Source organism: Beta vulgaris, chromosome 1 (genome assembly GCF_026745355.1).
Source record: "Beta vulgaris subsp. vulgaris cultivar EL10 chromosome 1, EL10.2, whole genome shotgun sequence".
In the NCBI taxonomy this organism is placed as follows: domain Eukaryota; kingdom Viridiplantae; phylum Streptophyta; class Magnoliopsida; order Caryophyllales; family Amaranthaceae; genus Beta; species Beta vulgaris.
In genome coordinates, this window is record NC_079202.1 from 11,063,464 (window position 1) to 11,080,478 (window position 17,015).

The 17,015-nt window shown below is 37.2% G+C and overlaps 2 protein-coding genes across 7 annotated transcripts in view; both read right to left on the reverse strand.

Annotated features, from left to right (window-relative positions):
- Positions 1 to 337: 337 nt before the first annotated feature.
- LOC104883872 (plastocyanin, chloroplastic) lies at positions 338 to 1,134 on the reverse strand. The gene has a single exon (XM_010668437.4). It carries the CDS (start codon positions 995 to 997, stop codon positions 491 to 493), a length of 507 nt encoding a protein of 168 aa, XP_010666739.2. The 5' UTR covers positions 998 to 1,134; the 3' UTR covers positions 338 to 490.
- Positions 1,135 to 7,488: 6,354 nt separating this feature from the next.
- Positions 7,489 to 17,015, reverse strand: part of LOC104883873 (uncharacterized) — a 34,247-nt gene continuing 24,720 nt past the window's right edge. For 2 of the 6 annotated variants that reach the window (XM_048646303.2, XM_048646308.2), the window contains exons 22-26: positions 16,143 to 16,197; positions 12,040 to 12,165; positions 11,800 to 11,913; positions 9,700 to 9,819; positions 7,489 to 9,615 (exon numbers count right to left, since the gene is read on the reverse strand). In XM_048646303.2, the coding sequence (XP_048502260.1) occupies positions 9,550 to 9,615; positions 9,700 to 9,819; positions 11,800 to 11,913; positions 12,040 to 12,165; positions 16,143 to 16,197 (481 nt within the window). In that variant the 3' untranslated portion in view covers positions 7,489 to 9,549. Of the gene's footprint in view, positions 9,616 to 9,699; positions 9,820 to 11,799; positions 11,914 to 12,039; positions 12,166 to 15,674; positions 15,705 to 15,898; positions 15,929 to 16,142; positions 16,198 to 17,015 lie in introns of those variants that run through there. The other 4 variants (XM_048646307.2, XM_048646313.2, XM_057392389.1 and 1 more) reach the window with 3 other exon arrangements.

The window sequence follows — 17,015 nt, forward strand, 5'->3', positions numbered from 1 at the left end:
AAGTTTAATGATCTTTTTTGATAATTTCAAATAAGTTAATGTTACAGGTCTAAAAAACCAAGACCAAGTAAATGTATCGATATGTTAGAAGTTATGCAAGTAGAAATCCTATAGACTAAGGGATTGCTCATCTTAATTTGTTCTTGCTAAACTTAAGTTGCTTTGTTGAAGCTAACTATCATTAGTGAATTTAACTTATTTTTGTTAAAATTATCTTTATTATTTTTTTTGCTAATAAGTTGAGAAGAGCGTAGCCTAATTAAGTATTCAACTACCATTGCTTAATGGAGTTATTTCATATATGCCTTAGTCCTTGACTATATCCTATAGGAAAACGTTAGCCTCAAATTTCATGGTGACATTACTTACCAACTCATACATAACTACCCAAAAAGAAAAAGAAAAGATTACAAAGAGATTACACAAATGTGTCCAAGGTAACAATTCAACAATGTTTATATAGCTCTACAACAAACTCATTATTCAAATATTAGTTAACTGTAACTTTTCCCACCATACCAGCACCAGCATGAGGAGAGCAGTAGAATTTGTAAGAACCTTTCTCAGTGAGGACAACTTTGTAAATCTCCCCTGGTCCATTCAACAAATCTTCCTCGGGCATCGAGATCTTTCCGGCATCGACACCTGAAGGAATCTCATCCTCATCGAACACCACATTGTGGGGGTATCCGGCATTGTTCTTGAACACGATCTCCTCACCGGCGGCAACATTGAAGTCTTGAGGAACAAAAGCCAAAACTCCGCCTTCGCCTCCGAGCAAGATTTCAATGGCCATAGCGTTTCCGGCGAGGATTCCGGCGGCGGCGGTGGCGGCAACGGCTACTCCGACGTTCTTTAGGGAGGCCTTTACTGACAACCGTGGGACGGCGGTGGTGGTGGGGATCATTTTAGCAATTGTGGGCTTGGCGGGTCCTGCAGCCTTGAGGCCGGTGAATGATGGGACTGCGACAGCGGCGGAGGAGGTGACGGTGGCCATTGCAAGATTTAAGAGCGATTTAGTTTAGTTTAGTCTAGTTTAGTTTAATGGTATAGGCGTTGGAAGAAATGCCTATGACAAGTGAGAGTGAAGGTGGGATTTAATAAGATGTGATAAAAGGGAGAATGAGGTGGTGGTATGATTTACTAGTGTTCTTGTGTGGACTAAATTTGCAGGAATTTCAGTGGCTTTGGATAAATGGATGTTGTGATGTGTGGACCATGGGGGTTGTTATCTTGTTTTTGATTGGTTGTACTTGGATTATATTTGATGATATGGAATTTTGGGAGGTGGGAAAGGGGCTTCAGTTTACCAAAATAATGACGGAAACATGAGATTTTATATGGGAGATGATTGATGGAACCACAACATTGGATCGATTGGCCCCTTAAAAAAAAAAAAAAAGAAGAAAGAAACTGGATTGATAAGGTGTTAGGTCATTGGGCAATAGATATTTTGTGTTTGTTTGGTTTTGACATGTAAATATAATTTCTTAGGAGAAATTTCATTTACATTTTTTCCCCTCAAAAAATTATAAATGAAATTTCTCATAAGAAATTGTATTTTTTTGAAAATTATTTGATTCATACAATATCTAAGAAGTGCTTTGAATTTGTTGGATTGACATTCAAGATTTATAAATTAATGAGAATTTTGATGGAACATGGAAGAGTGTATAATTAATGACATTCCTTGGATTATTCCATTTCACTTCAATTTTCATTATAAATTCTACTTTTTGGTGCTAGCAAACAACTAATCCATATATGGATTCCCGTGAATTTCATTTTCCCGTCCGTAATGACCTTTTTTTCAGGAAAATCTTCCTTAATTATTTTATGTCAAGATAAATTCGCCATATATAAAATCTAATTTATTGGAATCTCAAAATATTTTGGTAATTGGAGTTTGATATGCTCGTACAATACTACAAACAAATCAATCTAGCATTCACAACCTTAAAAAATACCTTATTAATGATATATATTATTTTCTCACCTCATCCTTCTCCCATCTTTTCCCTATAAGTGGTTTAAATTATCCATATAATAGGTTCTTTGAAGAGGCTTCTATGGTAAAAAAATTACTATAAATAATAGAAAATCATAGGTGGCACCCGATAAAAGCGAAAAAGGATGAGAAGAAGGAGCCACCAAAAAGCAAGTTATATGTTTGGCTTTTCAATAAGATAGAGAAAGTTGTTTAGAAGCAAGAGCGTAATTTTAAAAGTCAAGTGGATCCTTATGCTAGTAAGAGAGGGTAAAAGAGAATAAACGATTTGTAAAAAAAGGAATAAAGCGAAATAAAGAAAAACCTAACAATATAATAATAGGAAAACTGTCTGTGGAACAAAGAAAGATAATATTAACCTTTAATCATCACTATAAAGATGTATGATAATATAAAGTAGAATATCAAAGCTTAAATAATCTATGATAAATCTATAATGTCTATTCAAAACACCTACTGATTCTCAGCAAAACTTGCGTGTGCACAATAGATTAAGATACTTTACCCTATTAACCTTTAATTAGAGGTGATCATTTTGGCCCGGCCCGCTGGCCCGGCCGGGCCCGGCCCGTTTTTGGGCCGAGTTTTGGGCAGAATTTTTCGGCTCGCGGGTCGAGCCGGGCCCGGTCGGTTTTTTTGGCTTTGGGCGGGTTTTGGGCAAGCTAAAAACGACTTTTTAGTCTATTTTTTGGCCCGACCCGTTTTGGCCCACAAAAGCCCGCTAAGAAATAGCGGGCTTTGGACACAAAAAAATCGGCCCGAATTTAGGCCCGGCCCGGCCCGACCAATGGGCTAAAAATTTAGGCCGCGGCTAGGCCCGAACCCGGCCCGGCCCGGCCCATGATCACCTCTACCTTTAATCATCACTATAAAGATGTATGATAATATAAGTAGCGTATTCAGGATAAAGTAACTTTTTTTTCACCCTTTTAACTTGGAAGGTGATCTTTTGGGCTCAAGATCACCTTCCAAGTTAAAAGGGTGAAAAAAAGTTACTTTATCCCTAAATAAGCTACTTATATTAAGATAATAAATTACCCAAATCTTAAAACAGTTTATTATGTGTCGACATATCAAGAATTTGTGATAATTCTGCGCTATATAATGATAAGCTTTTAGATATAAAAAAATAACACTAATAAGATGAAGATGATTCATAATATTCAAAAAAGTAATTTGAATGATTTTGTTACTTTTACTTAATATATTTATGAATTATGATGGATAAATATTCGAAACATATGAACATCTTTTGAGTATCACGGAACTGTTAGGACTATGTGGGCATGTGCCAATAATATCAATCCTTCTATATAGTTAAGTAGTCCACTTCATCATATTGACATTTGACACTGAGATGAGAATCGTGTGGGACCTCAATCCTTAAGGTTCCAGAATCTGTCTCCCTTTTAAAGTTTTACTTCACTACTAATATTAGTGTCATGAGTAGAAAAAATTGCACATATCAATAATTTATAATGTTACCTTAATATGAATTACGTTATTTAATCCTTATACATGTGGTGATTCTACCTTGTCTTTGTAAGTAATAACACATAAGTATGTAATGACATGCCATATTATAATTTTGAATGTTACCTATAGAATTTTGAAACTAATAACAAAGGCTTCGCCGTGAAAATGAATTTTTAGCTTGGCTATGAAGTTCCATAAAACTCATTAAGCTCCTTGTAGCTTTTATTATTATGATCAATTAGTGATGAGGTTGTAATGGCTTCCCTGTAACTTATGGCCTTTCCTTTATGGGGTCATTTTAATAAATCACAACCTAAACTATCAAAAAAAGAACCACAGGGTTGTGGAATCGTAAACTAACACACGGTTTCTAATTTTGCAATGGTCGAATTGATAGCTAAAGCAAAAGTAGCTGGTGATAACATAAAACTATAAGGTGTGAAAAACTGTTTTTTTTACATCAAAACACACCCTAAGTCTCAGTGTAGTTCCTTTGTTGTATGAGCGTACAATTAGTCAATGACATGGATAACACACACACACACATCCCTTGCATGTCTTACACATCGCCGATAAGAGTATCCTACATAACTATATAAAAAAATAGCCAAAAAGGCATTTCGTAATTACAATTTTGCACCGACTTTTGCCTAGTTCCTAATTCGATGAAACGAAACTTGTTTTTAACATATGTAAATGGCATACTTCATCCGTTTCATATTACTCGCTACACTTCTCAATTCACGGACTCCTAGGCAATTTTTAGAAAAGAAAGAGGTAAAAAGTAAAAAGAAAAAGGGGCCATGTGAGAGGAGAGAGATAGAGAGGGTTTATTGCCCCAAAAGGAAGTGTAGCAAGTAATGTGAAATTTCCCACAATGAAAAGTTGAACGAGTATTATGAAACGGAGGAAATACATATAATTCTAATTTTTTTATACCTAATTAAATATTGTATACAAAAGTTCACTATCTTATATAACTAGTAAATGAATTTCATCTAATTTTCATATTCAACCTTTTGTGATTGTAGATAAAACATTTATAGTTGAATTATCAACCACTAAGGAGGCGTTTGGTTTGAGGTAATTAAGTAAGGATAAGGGAATCAAATAAGGGGGCGTTTGGTTGAGGGGTGTGAAGAAAGGGAAAGGGTTTTCAAACTTATGTTTCCCTTTCTTGATGTTTGGTTGATGATTTTTTCCTTTCCTTTTACCCATTTTTCGGTTTAGAATTACCCCCTTATCCTTAGATCCATTACCCACCCCCCAAGGCATTGGATACCCCCAAATCCCTCTACACCATAGGTGTAACACAACTGACCCCACCACCACCACCACCACCACCACCCTCCACCTGAGTCGCCGACCCCCTGCAACCCGCGAAAAACCCCACCCACCAACCGCAACCCCATCCGCCGAAAACATCCCCTAGCTGCCGAAACCCCACTGCACCCGCTGAAAACCTCCCCCAACCACCCAAATCCCACCACATCCCTCGAAAACCTCCCCTACCCACCAAAACCCCACCCCAGCCCTCGAAAACCTCCCCTACCCACCAAAACCCCACCCCAGACCTCGAAAACCTCCCCTACCCACCGAAAATCCCAGCCCAGCCCTCGAAAACCTCCCCCTACCCACCGAAAACCCTAGCCCACCCCTCGAAAACACCCCCACCCGCCGAAAACCTTAGCCCAGCCCTCGAAAACACCCCCACCCGCCGAAAACCCTAGCCTAGATGTCGCTGGTCGCGCGACGACGCCGGTGCCGGCGTAAGTGGAAGAAAGAGATGGGGGGAGGGGGAAAGAGGTAAAGGGTCAAGTTTTTTACCGTTTCTCTTGTCTAACCAAACACATGGGTAAATTGGGGGGTTTAGGGTTCCTTTCCTTTCCAAACCCTTACTTAATTCCTTTCCCTTTCCTCACTTTCAACCAAACGCCCCCTAAGTTGATTATCTTACTTGATGTTTGTTTAGTCAATTTAACGATTTCCTTTATCCTACTCTTCCTCCTAAAGTCCTCTACATCCCTTCCCCACCCACAAGGATTTCACTTACCCTTTCCTTAAGACATTATTGGCCACCACTTGACCCAACAACCAACACCAATCACTCCAACCACCATGACCGCCCTACCCCCACCACAATCACCCTAGCAAATTGCTGGAAAAACCTGTTGGGAAACCTCCACCAACTTGAAAAATGACCTCCATCCACCACTCCCGAAAAACCACCCACTCACCCCAAAATCTAGCACCACCCTCAAAAACAATCTACCACCCACCAAGAAAACCTCCCCGCCCATGAAACCCACATCACCTACCAAGAAACCAACCACCGCCACCAAACAAAACCACCTCATCCATCTACAAATTTCTAGATCTACAAGAAAGGAGATAACGAGAAAAAAATATTACCTTACATGCATATGTTAAAACAAATAACATTGTAGATCTAAGAATTTAAGTTCCCATTTTTCTTTCTTCCTTTCTTAAACGCTTTTCCCTTTCTCGATTGTAAACCAAACGCCTCCTAATATTTTATGAACAAAAATTCTTTCATATCAAGTTCGAAATAGGAATTTCCCATAACAAAACAATTTTTGATGTTGGTAAGCAAATGTAACACCTGGAATTCTTTTCTTTCTAATGAAGAGTAACACTGCCTGGGTTCCATAATCGAATGGACACTTTATTTTTTAGATTATATTAGTTTTCTCACTCTCGTTTAGCCCATAAATAAAAGGTACATTTGTCCCCTATTTATCTTTTTTAATAAGATATGCCAAACTTTTTCTCTTCCCTAGTGAAAAAATATTTCACTAATCATATCACATCTACTTTTGAGTAAATAGGGAAATTCTCAATGGTTATTGACTTTTTCATACAGTACACCTTAATTTGTATTGTATCCTTACTCATTTGTTAAACGACGCCCTAAAATTTCCTAGTAACGCCCTAAATACGTATAATATACGTACTTTTTCATTTTCAGATTTTCCTCCTTCTACATTCACTTTTCTCCCCTCTTCTCCCACATCACCATTGGGCATCAGTAGAATACACCGCACCACCACCGTCGCACCACCGCCGCCGCCGCACCACACCGCCGTAATCCCAGCCTCCTCTTCTCTGTTTCTTCTTGACAGATCTGAATTTTTTTTTAAAGAAAAAAACAGGGGAGCATCCACCATGGACGCCCCACCAGGCATCCATGGCAGGCATTCCACCACATGGTGAGGCGCCTGCCATGGACGCCTCCACCAGTGGTGGGGCGTCCATGGTGGACGCCTCCCTTTTTTCTGAATTTTTTTTTTGAAAAAAAAATGGGAGGCTTCCACCATTTTTTTTCAAAAAAAAAAACTTCAAAGTAAATAAAGAAAACAGAGGAGAGAAGAAGGGGATGGTGGTGGTGTGTCGGGGGTACAATGGGGGTCCGGCGGTGGTGGCAGGGGTAGGTGATATGTCAACAACAATGGTTACCGAGGAGAAATGCATCGGCAAACAAACTAAAAAAGACATATTACAAAGTGCGTAAACATCACAATTCGCATTATATTACATACAAATTTGAATAAGATGGAGCATAAATTAAAAACTTTTTAAGATATGAGAGAATCTGTTTTTTTAAAAAAAGAAGAATGCATGTGTGAAATTGGAGAAGATGGTTGTGGTGGAGAGGAGAGAGAAAGTGAGTGAGTGAAGGGGAGGAGAGAGAAAGAAATACAAGTATATAAATACGGTATAAAAATACCGTATTTAGGGCGTTACTAGGAAATACTAGGGCATTGTTTAGCAAAGCCCTATCCTTAATATTCACTTTTCCCAATGGTATATCTCAAGTTTTTCATCCTTAATAGTACCCTCCTAGTATTGACTTTCTACTAGATTTAGTATGCCTAACTAGTACTAAGTTTATCATCAACAACATCAACAAAAGCCCACATCAAATTCATGAATTATGTACAAAACCCATATTAGCATGCATCCAAATCAATAAATCAAGTACAAAAACCAAGAAAACTCATTATTACATTGACAAATTAATACAAAACTCTAGAAAAGAGGGTGTAGTTGATTAAATCGTCATATAACTAATTGTGAAAGTATTGGGTCAGACCGTCTGACCTAATATTCTCGTCAGACGGGCTGAGCCCAGTACTATAATATACAGCAAAGGAGAAAAGAAACCTTCTTCTTCGTAACCTTCTCAAAATCCGCCATGGAAAGAATGTTAGCCAAGAAATATTATGTCCACAAAGACTCTAAAACAATAAGCAAAACCAAAGAATATTCTCTTTTTCTTGTATTATAAGATATGCAAATTTCAGAATATTTAGAGTAGTGTTTTTGGTGAGTCTATAGCTGTTTTGCTCTGGCGAAGAATCATATAATTTCGCCAAAAATCATTCACAGAAATGTGACCAGAAAAGCAACTAACCCTTAACCATCATCATATATGTAAACTGCTTATATATGCAAGTATACCCATTAACACACGTCAATTACACACAATACTAAAAACCATGGCAAAAGTTTCCTTCATTTTGGCGGTTTTCATGCTCCTCCTTGTTCTCATCAATGGTGGGACAGTGTAATGGTGTTGTTATTGAAGTTCCATATAATGATGAGGATATGAAAGATGGGAGAATAATAGATATGTTAGAAAGTGGAGTGTTGCTAAACTGGAAGGCTTATAACTGCACAGCTTGTTTGGAAAGTAAGGGGCAGTGTGGATATGATGCAATGGAGAAGAAGGAGAAAGTGAGAGAAAGTAGAGGTTAGTGTTTTGTTTTCTTTTCAGTTGGACTTTGTTTTCTTTCAGTTGGACTTTCTTTTCTTTCAGTTAGACTTTCTTTTCTTTCCGTTAGACTTTCTTTTCTTTCAGTTGGACTTTCTTTTCTTTCAGTTGGGCTTTGTTTTCTATCAGTTGGACTTTCTTTTCTTTCAGTTAGACTTTCTTTTCTTTCAGTTAGACTTTCTTTTCTTTCAGTTGGACCAACTGAAATAAATAATGGGCCAACTGAAAGAAATAATGGACTAACTGAAACAAAATGAAGACTACCTGAAAAAAAATGTAGACTACCTGAAAAAGAATAAAGACCAACTGAAACCCAAGTAAGTCTAACTGAAGCACAAAAACCCACTGAAAAACAAAAAAGACTAACTGAAAACAAAATGAAGACTGCCTGAAAAAAAATTGGAACCACCAGAAAAAAAATGAAGACTACCTGAAAAAAAATTGGAACCACCTGAAAGTCGTCCGACCAAGATTATGGTCGGACGAGTCCGACACAATACGTTCTCTAACTAATTTGATGATTTATGTTCTTGACATTTAATCATTTGTGGTAGATCATAATCATATATTTAGTGAAAAGTCAATTCTATGAAGGTACTATTAAGAATGCAAAATTAAGGTGTATATTGAGAAAAGTCAATACTAACAGGACACCATTGAGAACAAAAATGAAAGGTGTGCCATTGAGAAAAGTTAATACTAGGACGGTACCATTACGAATTTCCCAAGTAATATCTGATAACCACCGAAACAATTTATCCCTTAGACTATTCAACCTCCTAAAAAGCACTTAGATTATTCTGAAAAAGGAGTAAGATATTAGTTGTAATAGATAATGAAGACCACGAAGAGAACAATAACATAATTACCAAACACTTCTGCTCATCTTTCATAAATCAATTGGAAACATTAATACTCAATGCTTAAAAATAATTAATTAGAGCCAGTAATCCGATTGATTTATCTACTATTTATACCAGACTACTCCTGCACTACTAGGAAGTTCACAATTAGCAAAATTGAACAACATAATGTTCCAGAAAGCATTAAGTAATCACCTATGCGCGACAATGCAATAATGAATGAAGAGCAATGCATAGAAATGAGACAGTGAAACGGGCCATCAATCACTACATATATATATTATTTACCTTTTCCTGAGATTTGTATACAAGGAACTCTCATCTAGTCTTTGGTCCAACAACGGATGGGAATACCTTTAAAATTTTACCGCAGCCATTTTAATATCAGAACTAATGAAATTTAGCACCTACCGGCGACGTCTTTGATAGAGTGAATAACCAATGAGGGCTGACATCAAGAAAGTCCATAGTACCTGCCAAAGACAACATGAAATATTGGTTCATTATGTAGAACCACAAACGATTTGAATGGCAAATGAATTGGAAAACGGACATACAGTGTTGATTGTTTGCCACCGTTCAAGCCTCTTGATTCTGCACTGCAGGTCTTCAATTGCGTTGTCGATTGCTGCACCTTCTCTGCCTGGCGAGGATTCTGAGGATGAGCTACTTCCCTTCTAACCGTCAAAAAAGTTTGGGATAAATATAAGTTGCACCAAGTTTAGGATGAGTACTATCTCCACATAGTGAACACTACTATTGACACAATACACAAAAAATTGAGGGTTTTGAGCAATCAATAAAACGAGATAACATCGAACCACAGTTCACATCATGTCCCACTGTATACATCATTTGTCAAGGCGAAAACTTGGCGGTAAAAGGCAAGTAAAATTAAGATTGGGGAACTTTTTTGACTACAAACTGAAGGAACCAGCAAGTTACTAAACCAGCTCCCAGATTTCCAAGGCAAGAATAGTAACATAGTGGCATTGAGGTACACTATTGAACATCTACTCTGCCATACACTCTCTGAAACTCTGCCACTTTAACAGAGAATCCAGTAATATAAACTACTCTCTCTCCAGAAAAATTACTCACATACAATTTTAGGATGTCAACACAATTTTGTGAGATTTTCTTAATATATAACGGTTTGTGGTGGCCATTTATCTTAATCAAGATTATATGATGGGATAAGTGAGAACAATCGAAGAATTAGGATGATCTTTTTAATACTCTCACATAGTTCATTATGTGAGGTTAGAGCAACACATAACTTCAAAACAGAGGAGATTCCTACGGAACCTGTTTGCAGTACTAAGATTTCTGCATTAGCACTCATCCTATCATAAAATCATGCTCACCAAATCATTTAGTACGGAAAACAATCTTCACGAAAATGCATTCTAGCATCATATCACTAAGGCCTAAGCAGTCACTCCGAAGTATATATCAATGGACCCCACCGCATAGTGGCACCTACACGCAAAAAAGTGCTGCTAGATAGCACTCGTACACAGAAAATATATTGATTCTACATGGCAGGTAGAATAGAAACATCCCACCGATACCTTTTTGGCTACAGATACAAACCTTCCTATACCACTAGGGGCCTAAAGCTTCATCTTCATCATAGGGTCATATAGGTGTGAGCAGTGACAGCCAATGGTGGCGAAAAAAGAATGCAGATAGCTTGTTACATTGGTAGCCAAACATGCACCTGGTTCTTCATTGATTATTCTTCAAAAAAAGGTGAACTACACCCAAAATCAGGTAGAAAACAAGAGACTAATCTAGTGTGGCAACTAGCAAAGAAAGTATCCAACACGTCAATCATGGTCAACTATCTATGGGATCAATCAGTTGGAGCACACAAAAATCAATCGCTAAGCACATGTGTATTGTCTAATAAAGAGTAGATGCTTAGCACAAGCATCCAGATATCTAAGAAGCAGAACGTTGTTGCTACAAAACCAATAGTATCAGTCTAATTACAAGACAAAAGTTAGAGCACAACAAAATGGCTTACAAAAGCTGAACCTTATCACTAAAACGTGTATCATGGTTCAATGACAAGTGTGAAAGAGCAGCAGTCAAGAAATTAGTGTTTCACCGTTGCTTAATAATTAGTTGTTGTAGAATCTGTGTTTGGTTCAAGATCAAGTTGAACAGTTAAGACCCATATGTTATCCATTTCTTCATTTTCATTGCCACTTAACGTGAAAACTCTCTGGTGGACAATCTTTAACATGAATACACCATATAACTTCAAACAAAAGTCACTGATACCGTGCCATTTATCACTGCCTATGAAACGGACCATTAAGTCTTTAGAAATTGTGTTCGCATTGGAAACTCTGTTGATCCTCCAAGATCAAATGGCTTTAGGTCTTCAAATGTGTATACCATAGAGCATTAATTTTAGGTGTGTCATATCTTTGTGATGATCAAGTTCATACCCTTATTTGCTTCTATCAGATTAAAGCCTTAATATTATAAGTTGATCCATTAATCTAACTAACGACCCTCTCATCATTAGACATAGTTAATGCAGGCCAGCAGAAGGAGCTCATGTTAATTGGACAGATTATGCTAATCTCATTCACTCCTGTTTACTTAATAAGACTGTACAGGATTAAAAAATAGTCCAATACCTGAGACTGAATAAATTCAACAAGCTCCTGCAATCTTGCAGCTTGCTGTGTGTGCACCCCACTGGAGTTTATCTCCAGGGCTGGTAAGCTCTCCAATATAATTTGCAGATAACTCTGGAAGATGAATATAAGTTGATACATTAGATAACAGTATTAGCAGAGGTTTTCTATCTATCAAGCTACTAAAAAATGCAACTAGAAAGACAGAGAGAGGTTAACAGCAGGTGCAAAGTCAAAAACCTTAGTGGTGTATGAACCATCCAGTCTTAGCATCGAGCCTGCAGCAACTACAGCTTCTTTATCAACCCCTTTAATTTGGATGTAGGGACTTGGCACATCTTGCAGGTTATCAACTTCGACAAGAATCTGAAAGTCAAAAGATGTAGAGGAACTGTTATAAAATCTAGATATGAAATTTTACAGCTTGAAATTATTCAGTTAACATAAAGCTATCTTAGATAGTGAAAACATATATAAAAAGATGCAAGTGGGTCGTGCCTGGCACTAGACGCTGTCACAAACAGACCCGACCCAGAAAACCGATCCAAACGTGCTGTGACCAATAACCGACAGGTACCTGAAAGAGCCGGTTGATTGGTGATCTGATACTGACCCCAACCTGACTTGTATTAAGTTCACTCCCGAAAACCAATTTTGAACCGATAAGTCTATGATCAGCGACGGAGCTACATAGGGTCTGCCAGAGGCCAGGCCCGGGCCCAGTTTTGCAGCCCACTGTGTGATAGCTGGACCCCACTATCTTTTATGATAGTTTTTTTTCCGCATTAGTTAAACAATAGTGTTAAAGTGGCAAAATGGCAATAGCAATGAAATTGCTTGACTCCTCTGTATCGGGAGGCCTGCAGTCCTATGACAAGCCTGCTTCCCATTCCTTCATCGACTTTTTAATTTTTTGTTTAAAATAATTATCATATACTTTGTGCACTTCCTCTCTATCTCCTTATTTTTGGTTTGATTGCTTCATTGTTTACATCATTATATGGACTAGAATAATTTTCATTCCAACTTTGTTTCATTTTTTACACCATTATGTAGTCTACAATATATTTTCTTAACACTCTTATCATCAATCGAGAGTTAATAATTCTATGTTAAAAGAAAATATGGAAAAAAACTAGAACTTTACCTTTGTTGAAACTTAATCAAGTATGTCATGTATACTTCTAAATTTTCAATGATTAAATTGTAGTACTCTCTCCGCCCCATAATATAGTTACTGCTTCGCAATTTTCACGAGAATTTCAGAATGTAAAATATGTCAAGATTTATATTACAAGTAATTGGATTTTCCTTTTTTTTTCCTTAAACAAAAATAGAAAACATTAATTAAGGATTTTGGTAAATTATGTTGATTGTTCCAAGTTCCAACCAATAAAAATTACCTGGAATTAACAAAAAATAACCAACAGGATTACAACAAAGTGAATAATAAAAGTAAAAAGATTTAAAATAGGCTCGTGCATTGTGGGACATTAAAAAGCAAAACGAAAAGTATAGCATGAGACGAAGGGAGTAGCAATTCTGTTCTTGAATAAATTTGTATTAGTTCCTTATTTTTTGTGATTCGGTAGGTTTATCTATGAAATCCAAATACTAGTTTTATTAAATGTGTTAATAGTTAATAATCTGAGGTCAACAAGAGAGATTAATGAGATTTTTGGCGTAAAAGGTATGCAAATTGCAATAATGTGAATTATGTGTTATATACACCAAGTCTGAAATTCATTGCTCTATTTATTTTTTTGGAGAAAATGACGACAGGGGTCTCAACTATGGGCGAACATTTTTAAAACGGTATCAACTATCAATTATCCTCGGGAGGTCCTAACTTTGCGGGTGTGACTTTGTGTGGACTCATATGACTAGTAACTACTTGGCGAAGTAAAATATTTGCCTGTGGGGCCCACACTCTCTTAAACAAGCTTGTTTCCCCTCCCTCTCTTTCCTTACTCTTTAGTTTGCCATTTGTCCAATTAGTACCAGTAACCATTGCCTTAGTTCCTGCTTTTATAATCCTATATTGTTGAAGTTGTTCGTCAAAAATTATACCGAATGTTATGTCGCTGCTAAACTTGCTTATCCATTGATATCTTAGATTTAATTTAGAAGCTCACCATCACCAACCAGAATTATGATCCAAAACTCAAGATGACGTGACCAAAACTCGACCCGAAGATCCAAACTGGGTCGATGACCACATATTTAACATCAGTGATGGAATTAAGCTATTGGGGTCACGTGGCGATGAGGTCTTGCAGTTAGTAAAGGAATTGGAGGAGCCACATACTAACCACTCCTTTCACCCAACCTTCAATGAATTGGGGCCCATGTCTATAGTTTTAGAATTTCGGCCCAATTCATCAACCCAAACCTTGGGAAATCCCTCCACTCAATTTCTAAACTCCATTTCCCTTTACTCATATCCTCCTAAATCTGCCCAACTTCCTGCCCAAATTTTGCCACCCAAATTCCACACTGCACAACTAAATCATCCACTCAGCCCATATTTCTTTAAATCCACCCAACTTTCTTTCCAGCCTCATCTCCTTTATGATTCCCCTAACCCAATTTCTTACACCACGTGCTCAACACTCCACATACCTTCCACCAACATTCTTCTAAACTGAACTTTCCACCCACTTTTCCCACCAACAAAACACCACCTCCAAGATCAGATGTACAAGGACTCACCAATGAAAAGCTTGAACGCCAGTGGAAGCCGGGCATCAATTTTTGACAAGACACTCTCAAGTACTATCGAGGTCGAGAATTCAACGCTGATTACTATCCACCTTGAAGACAAGGTGGAAGTTTGGCCGGCCAGTAGTGCTATGAACTGATATTTTAGGGGAAGGGTAATTTAGGTTTTATCTTAATGAGTAGCTTGGGGAATAAGCTAGGTAGTTATGCTAAGGAAATTACTCTATATATAGGGTTAATTAGAGAGAGAAAGGTATGTTGAAAATTGTTGAGAATATTAGAGCGCTTTTAAGAGTTCATTTGGGAGTGTGTCAAGTCACTCGAATACTTGCCAATCTATCTTTTATAATCTGTAATTTTCAGTTTATCAATCAAATACTCATCTCCTTCCTCAATTTTATGCCTGTAATGGTGTCTAAGCTATGTTGATTCATAGCAAAATGTCCCATGAGGCAGGCAAGAGGCACAACCTGTGAGGCTTCGTTATATTTTGATTTTCAGTTAGATTATAGTTTTAAAATTGACTTAATTACGTTATTATTTATGGAAAATTCCCTTTAACTTTTTCGAATACCATATCAACATAAGTATTAGATACTAGTCATTAGCACATAAAAATTGCAAATGACTATAAATAATCTAAAAGTTTCCATCTTAGAAATAATCAGCATATTTATCCCACGTAATTTTTTTTACTTATTAGCACTTTCTCATGTAACACTCATGTTTTACACCCCTTCCTCAGTTCTTCCACTAACCGAACTGTCAAAATATTGTTGAGTTAAGTGGGTACACTAAGAGAATGTTTAGTTTAACATTTTTGGGCTCCAAGAAATAAATTCAATTACCTCCTCCCTTTCTTCTTGTGTGGTTCAGCTCATTCTCAATCCATTACCATTATGGTGGCAATGGACTCCCTTTGTTTGTTACCTTCTCTTCCCCCTCAAGTAACAGATACCAAATAAAGGTAACAACTTTTGTTAGCATTACCCTTCTCTTTTTATTTCCATTCTCTTTCCATCTATTGGCGTGAATCAAACAAGCAGCAACAGTGTTATATCCACAAATTTCTGTTTAGACAATCAAAATCCACTTTTAACTAAAAACAAGGCTATCTCTCTAGTCACCACCATCATTCGCAATCCCTAGCCCACCTGCCTTCGAACCTTTCACCAATTCACATCCTATTGGAAGGTAAACATATGCATCCAAGGTTCTAGCATTAGACGCAAAAAATCTGGAAATTATTTATGTACATGGAGACTTACACCTGTACATAATCTTCTCAATTCTCTACCCACCCTGCCCCGTTGCTTCATCACTCCTTCAAGTAGGATAATATCAAATTAGCAGAAGTTCTGCAGCTTACTAATGACCATATATTTGTGTCACTTCAGATGCTGAGCTCCTAGTAAGAATAAAAACACCCACTCTATTTTCACTAATATATAAAACCATAAAAACTTCTCCCAATTTTCTATACATATCAAAATGTCTTCCAACCTTCGGATCTATTCATTATAATTGCTTAATTGCCAAATGATAAATATATTCAATTCAGCACCAAGCTCAATATCCAAATTGAAACAAAAAAAAAATTATTAGCTTAGAGATTTTCTAACCTTTCCATCTTGATATATGAAAGCTGAAGCTTCAATGTATGCTACAGCTTGATACCTGACAGCATATTATAAAGTTTAATTAAAACAAAGTTATCACAGCTTAGATATAAGAATTAAATGACCAATCAATGGTTTGTAGATCATTCTAATATCATGATCATCAATGTTTAAAGCCATTAGGCCCATAAACACAATCAGAGTCAGGGATCAAAATCATGGCACTGTACATGGATGGTCTCTAGAACGAACAATTAGTAATTACTTTTAAACCATTAGGACCAAACAGAAAGTGGTGATGGTGGTGTCATTAGGATATTGATTACTATAGTGATGGAGGGATGTAAAGGACTTCGGGGGGGTTCAAGTCCCAAGAAGGTGTAGGGAAGATGACCCTTGTTAGCCTAATTTCATTCAAAGTAGGGAAAGCAAAACCAAGAATACTTGAGCCAAACACTTCCAAAAGAAAACAAGGGAGATGTTTCATTGATTGATACCAGTCCATCATAGCCTTGACTGAAACCTGCTTTTCTAGATTATGTGACCAAAGCCCCGCCTTACGGCCATAGGATTACCGAACTTGCATTTAAATAAATTTGCATAAAGTAAACACTCAACCATTGTTTCAAAAACCAGGGTCGAATGTTCCACAGGCTATTCTTGATTACCAGTGTAACCAAGAATGGTGTCAAAGAAAAATAAGATGAATTCACGACGGAACCAAACTCCAAATACCTCGTTCCTAAGAGATTGGAAAGTGGCAGACTGGCAGGTGCCTTGGTCAAGCCAAATGGCATAACCAAGAAGTCATAATCATCTTCATGAGTTCAAAAAGGGATTTTGCGGGTGTCCTATATTTTGATCCTTCTCCAGTGA